Raw genomic sequence first — 6532 nt, 5'->3', positions numbered from 1 at the left:
GGGGGGGACACGGTCCCGGGCGCCGTTGGGGGTAGCGGAAATTAACGCGGGCAGGGGGTGCTCTGGCCCAGGCCAGCCGTCCCGAGAGCCCCGTTGGCGGGCTCAGCGGCTGCACAGACACCCTGTGGCTCTGGCGCTCTCACCAGTTGGCCCAAAGCTGGAGCATCTATATTATTCATGCACGTACAGATCTGCAGACCCCACGGTTCACAGGTGAATCTCCGCACGTTTTGGCGCGGAGATAACAAATGTCTCCCGATTCCGGTCCTAAGAACCAGGGACTATATTGCGGTCTGGTCCAGAGGCCTTCCCATTTTACAGCTCTGTGAGGCCTAGAGAAAGAGGGCTACTCTGTGGGCCCAGAGCTGGAATGCTGTTACCTGGGTCGATCCTGACCAGACTTTTCTCGCCACCGAGCCACTTGGCAGCTTGTGGTCAGCTTTTTACTCAGTCTTTCGTTAGTTGTAAGAAAATCAGGCAAGTAGAAAGCCAACACCCGCCCGCCACCACCACCCCCAAGAATTTCCACTTTGAGTAAATGAAAAAGCCAGAGAAAACGTTAATCTTTTGTGAAGCTTTGCATTTCACTTCAAGCTCAAGAAAAAGTAAAAACCTGTAAAGGGGTCCCCTTCAATCTTACGATTCCAGTAAAGAAGGGTGGGAGTTGGAAACATCAAAAACATAGTGATTTTCATGGCAGAGGTGTTTAATCTGCATGATGGTGTTTGGCTTCTCTTTGGAGTACACTCTACAGGTAGGAGAAGATGAGAATAATTGAGAAATGAATTGAGAATGTTGCATACAAGATATACATGGGCTGGTGGAGAGGGGAAATAAAGTTGCCAGTTGGAAGGTTTGGTTCCAGGAGTCTGCTTAGGGCTAAATAAAACAGTTTTCTGTTCAAAGATGACAAGCTCTGTTCTCCCAATAGACCCACTCTTCGCTTGAAAAAGCCCCCACCTAGGTCACACCCTCATCAGACACCCCCATACTTAATTAAGGCAAAAATATTTTTTGTAACAATGATGTCTCATCATTCACTTTAGCACATATACCCAGGTCTCAAAGTGGAAAATCAATATGCCCCTCAAAACTCCTAAAGCCTGACATGTTGGTGGCCCACATTCCCAGTGAATTGCCAGAGGTCAGGGGACTCATCACATAAACCCTCTGTAACACCTGCCAATAATCTTCTTGCCCCATACGACCCACTCTGTTGTCTCCAAATTAAAATTAAAGACAGGAACAGGTGTCATCACCACCGAGTGAGTAAACCAAAGAAGGCTACATTTCTCAGAGCTTTCACCTTTTCCTCTGTCAATATAACAGAACATGGAATGAAGGGAAAGGAATAATATACATCCCAAAGGCTAAAGTTTAGAGTTGTTTTTAAAGCCTTAGTCTTTAGAACTGCAGGGGGTGAGGGTTAAGAGACCTGAAAATCAAGTGAGCCCAGATTCATAGATGAAGGTGGGATGTATCAGTGCAGTTTCTAATAGGTGTATGTAGGTGGGTGGGGAAAGGGAGGATGTCCTTGGATGCTCCTAATTTTGGGGAAAATTGGTCCTGGGATGATCTAATCCCTGACTCCGTAGGTGAAGATAGCACTAACACTTTAAGAGCAAAGCTAAAGGCTGAAAATTCATGATCGTCCTGCACACACTTTTCTTGTCTTAAGGGTTAGCTGAAGTTCCTCGGAGGTCCTGGAATTGTCCAAAGGCCACCTGACATTTCTGACCCTTGACTCCCCACTTCACAGACCACATTATTGTGACTGTTGCCTACACTTCCTAGTTAAAGTGACCGCCAGAGTCTATCATCATTTAAATGTTTTATAGGTGCTTGAACCAAGAAAAAGAAAATTCTAATTCTTTTCTAATCCTTTAAATTTGCAAGATTACAGATCTTTTGTATTAAAAGTTCGTATAATCACTGAAATAAAACAAGACTAAAATAATTTAAATCAAAAGTGTCCTTGACAAGGAGTAGCCTCTTTTTGAGTTATTTTCAAGATTGTCTTGTAAAAACTTCTGACAATGGTCAGAGTATATAATGAAGTCTCCTACAGAATATTTGCAACACTGACCATCAACTTGAAAAACACTCAATGCGTTATGCAAAATCTGCTCTGGTCACTGGGCCATTGGTTAGAAGGTACAAAATATGGCAGTGATAGATTATCTTAACCTTTTTAGTTTAAATACTGTTGGTTCAAATCAAAGGTTCTCAAATCAATGAAGTTTGAAATACAAGGTAAAAATAGGCACTGTTACTTGAATTATGCATTGTGTATATTTTAAGCTAAATACCATTGGCATATCTCTAAAATGTTTAGTTGTGTGCAATCTGGGAAACACAAATATTTAATTTCACACTTGCATGTGTACTTTTTTCTTCCATCTTCTGTAAAACTGAGGCCCGTAAACGAGGAACTTATCTTTCATATTACATTGCTAGTTTTTTTTAGCACATTTTTGCGGATTACATTTTTGATAAAATCTTGGAAATTGAGAAGTTGTCATTAAGGAAAAAATTTAGAGTTCTAAGGCTGTTGTTGCTAAGATATTCTTTTTCTTTACTAATGGAATCCAAGAATGTTTACTATTTCAAATGTCACATCCATATTTAAAAAAAAAAAAATCTAGAAGTGTCCTTAGGACAAATGCAAACAAGTAATACTTTAAACTTCCTTTTTACCACCTAGCCTAACTTTGTAAAATTTGCCTTCTAACTCTCATCTTCGAATCTTATGCATTTGCATTATAATGCGTTTAAGATGAATAGTTAACAGCGCCAAGGAGACTCGGATTTCATGCTGTATTTCCCTGTAGTAACAGGTGACATGATAACACTATTATATAGAATTGCAAGTCCACAGTTGCACGTGAAAATCGTTCCTACTCTGTTTGGAAACAAATGATCAATCAGCCTCCGGTGATCAATTGGCCCCCTGGCTGGCTGTGTGCGCGGGTCCGCACCCGACAGAGGCAGAAAGAAATTTAGCTGTAAAGGGACGGGATCCCAAACTTTGTAAACGCACCTTGTGCGGCGTCTCAGACTTGCCTGCAACTCTTCCGCTATCCGGGCTGAGGTCTGGATTTGGGGCCAGGCAGAGGGCAAAGGACAATTTCACTTCGCCAGTGCACCGGAATGCTTTGCAATACGGATTGTGAATATATATATTTTTCTTTCTTTCTTATCTGTAGAGCGAGGGGCTGACATAGTGAACCTTTGCGATGTGCATGTGTGTTGCAAGGCACAAAACAAGAGCCAAAGTGAGTCCAACCCCAGCACCCAGGGGCAGGGGCACTATCCCAGCTCAGGCGGGACTACTCACCGCTGCTGGTAGGAGGTGATGCCCTGGACGTTCTGCGGGGTGCCATTGGCCGCAGCGCCGGCCCTCCCCATGCCCGCGCTGGCCGGCACCCCCGCGGCCGCCCCGCCGGCCGCCGCGGCCGTCACTTGCACGCTGAAATCCGGGAAGATTCGGATCATCGCCGCGGCTTCGGTCCCCGGGCGCGGCGGCTCTGGGCGAGGGCTGACCGGGGCTCGGGCTCGGGCGGCGGCGGCGGCAGCAGCAGCAGCGCGACCAGCGGCAGCGGCAGCGGCAGCAGCAGCAGCGGAGCCAGGCACTAGCCTGCAATCCCATTAGTGAGCCGCGGCCACTGTGAGCGGCGGAGAGGCGCTTTGATGTGCGCGCAGCGGACTAGGGGGGCTGAGAACGCGAGGAGGAGGTGCGGGGGGCGTGCTAGGGACTTGCAAACAGCAAAACGTGTCAGGGTGGGGCCTTTTTTCCCTTTTGGGGGACGGTTGTGCTCCCCCCTCTTTCCAGGCTGTTGCTCTCACTGGCTGCTCAGGCTGCGCCGCGCGAGCCGGGCTGAGAGAAGAAGGGGAGGGGGTGGTGGAGGAAGGATGCACCGGGAAGCTTGGCGAGGACTTGGCCGGTGCAGGGGAATGAAGGGCCACGGAGGATGCCTTTCTTTCCTGCCCCCGTCTCCACACACACACACACACACACACACACACACACACACACACACACGCTACTGACTCAAAGTGCAGTACTGATGGGCGCTCTTCCCTCTCCTTTCTCTAGAGAAATAACCACCATCAAGGCGGCTCACGCCTCCCGCGGCTTCCAGCAACCTGGTCTCTAGTCCCCGTGCGCACGAATGAGGGCGCAAACCCTGCCCGCCCAGCTGGGACCCCTTTCTGCCAATCCTCTGCACACGAGACACCGCAAGGGTTGCCAGGCGCAAGTTGGGCCTTCTCAAGAACTTGACGCTTATCGTGGAAGGATGGTGTGCAAAGGCGAAGGAGGGGGGGAAAAAACGCTTTTGTGCAGTGGAGAGTTTGTCCCGTTTATGAAAACGGACTCTCCCTGCTACTGGTGGGTGGGCGGGGTGGTCCTAGACAAACTTGCGAGATGGGAACTGGAGGTCGGCCTAGGGTGATTGGTGTATGCTCCGTTGACCCACCCTTCTGTGCACCTTTCGACAGATGAAAAGAATAAATTAGCAGCCACAACTGAAACAAACTCTGAAATTCCAACCACCAGGGAAACAAAAAGAAAACACGTGCATTTATTTCCCCGGGTCTCTCAGTTACTTCTCTACATTGTTACATTACTGTTTCTTTAGGAGGTGTGGAGGAATTCTTGTGCTTAGGGTGCGCCTTTTTAACCCGGCAAGTGGGTGGGGACAGTGGGAGGTGACTGCCCCCACCCCCCGCCTCAGGACCACCCGTCGCCCCACTTCCTTCCTCTTTCTTCCGGTTTGCCAGCCAGCAGTGGAGTTGCGGGGCGGAGGGCTCAGTCCTTTCGCGACGCGGGACTCGGCCTCCCATCTTCTTGCCCCGCCCCTCTTCCCCCTCCTGCTTTCCCCCCTCCCGCTCCGCTGTGCTAGCGCTGCTGCTGGTTTTCCCTCTTGTTCTGTCCTCCCTTCCTTTCCATGCGCGCTGAAGTAGGGGCCAAGCAGTCAGAGACTAGTGTCCGTCGCGCCTGCCGCGCGAACCTAAGTTGGGCTCTGCGGAGCCTGGTGACCGCGGCCGCACCGCCCCCGCCTTTGGCCAATCGCGCAACGCCGGGCGAGGCACCTGCTTAACCCTTTGAGCCTGGGGCGCAGCCGGCCGGCAAGGACCCAGAGGGGCAGGGCTGATTGGCTAGAAGTTTCCAAGACCGAGAACGTTAAGGGTCCCCGCACACCATCTAGGGTCCGGATGCCTGCTATCCCTGCAGATCTTAAGTCGCCTCCTACCCTCAAGGCTCTCAGGAAATCACACTGCCTCACAAAGGCGCGTCCTCTCAGGGGCTGCGTCCCGCGCCCCGCGCCTGCCGGGGCAACCTCTGCGCTTTTCTAACCCAAGTCATCCCCGGGAGGAGCCTCCCGCGCCCAGCAGCCGCCTGGAGACGGAGGGAGGGAGCCCTAGCTCTCGCTGGCCAGGCCTACAGCGCAGCTGCGTTTCCATTTTTCTCTCAAAGAAAATGCTTTGGACGGCAGATAATACCAGGAGATATGAAACTGCTTCGTCTCCCACATGTTGCACGGAAAAAGAATCGTAATGAGCATCTGTAGCATGTGAGAAGGATCCCATAAGTTACTTGAATACCTAACCGAGGTCTTGACTCTCTCCACGCCAGGAAGAGGTCATTTTCTAGCTTAACAGGGTACCAGTTGTTCACAAGCCAAACACAAAGGCGTTGGGGCTTGGGAGACCTAGGGTGATAGTAGGTGGAAAGCTGCCTTGTAAGGATCTGATTTCAAACTTGGGTCCTGGTCCCACTAGGAGCACAGCAGGTTCAATAACATGAGTTGGTTTGGGTCTCTGCTCTCTCCTCTCCGGGTCTCATCCTCAGGCAGGATCTGAACAGGAAATCTCAGATACTACCCCCTGGCTTTCCTGTAGAATGAAGTGGGAGTTCATGCCAGTTCTAGGAAGGTCAGGAATGTTTTAGTGGTTGGTAAAAGTTTTCCTTCTCTGACTGCGTAGGTCAAAGACCAGCAGAATTGGAGGCCAAAGGAAGCTCAGTAAATGGCTGATGAATGAGGCTAAAAATGAACTCAGATACAGGCAATGGCTTTCTATAAAATAGCATTTGTCTGAATTATTGGCCCATCGTGAGATGGTGCTGTGCCTGCCACCGGATGTCTGGACCAGCCAGTGGATGAAGGCTTCCAGCAAATGGCTCTTGCCTCCAAGTGTCAGACTCTAGTAATGGCAATGCAAAATACTAAGTTAGATCCTCTTGATCCATAGGCAGTCCCAACGTGCCAAGTGAGGCAAAAGGGCCTCTTTGGGCAAAAGAGCAGAATTTTTAGAAAACTAGTTTCCCTTTTAAAGACTTCCTGCACAATAAATGAGTTATTTTTATAAATTTCAAGTTTATCACCACTTTTTTTGTTTGTTTCAATAGGAATTCTATGACTAGAAGATTCCAGCAGATTTATTTTATTCAATACTTATTTTACAGACTAGTTGATCTGGAAATGTGTCCCTCTGCTTCCTTCCTTTTTGGAGGGCAAATTTTTCTTGG

General features: G+C 49.3%; 1 protein-coding gene across 1 annotated transcript in view; it reads right to left on the bottom strand.

Moving 5' to 3' along the window:
- The window catches only part of NPAS3 (neuronal PAS domain protein 3), a 1311878-nt gene extending 1308470 nt beyond the window's left edge, over positions 1–3408 (bottom strand). The window contains exon 1 of the mRNA XM_007938532.1: positions 3338–3408. Coding sequence (XP_007936723.1) covers positions 3338–3408 — 71 coding nt within the window. The remainder of the gene's footprint in view (positions 1–3337) is intronic.
- Positions 3409–6532: the final 3124 nt, after the last annotated feature.

The sequence above is a fragment of the Orycteropus afer genome, unplaced genomic scaffold (genome assembly GCF_000298275.1).
Source record: "Orycteropus afer afer isolate SDZICR_OR568_19922 unplaced genomic scaffold, OryAfe1.0 scaffold00051, whole genome shotgun sequence".
Taxonomy (NCBI): Eukaryota; Metazoa; Chordata; class Mammalia; order Tubulidentata; family Orycteropodidae; genus Orycteropus; species Orycteropus afer.
Note: the sequence above shows the minus strand (reverse complement) of the source record. Positions and strands in the feature narration are given on the sequence as shown.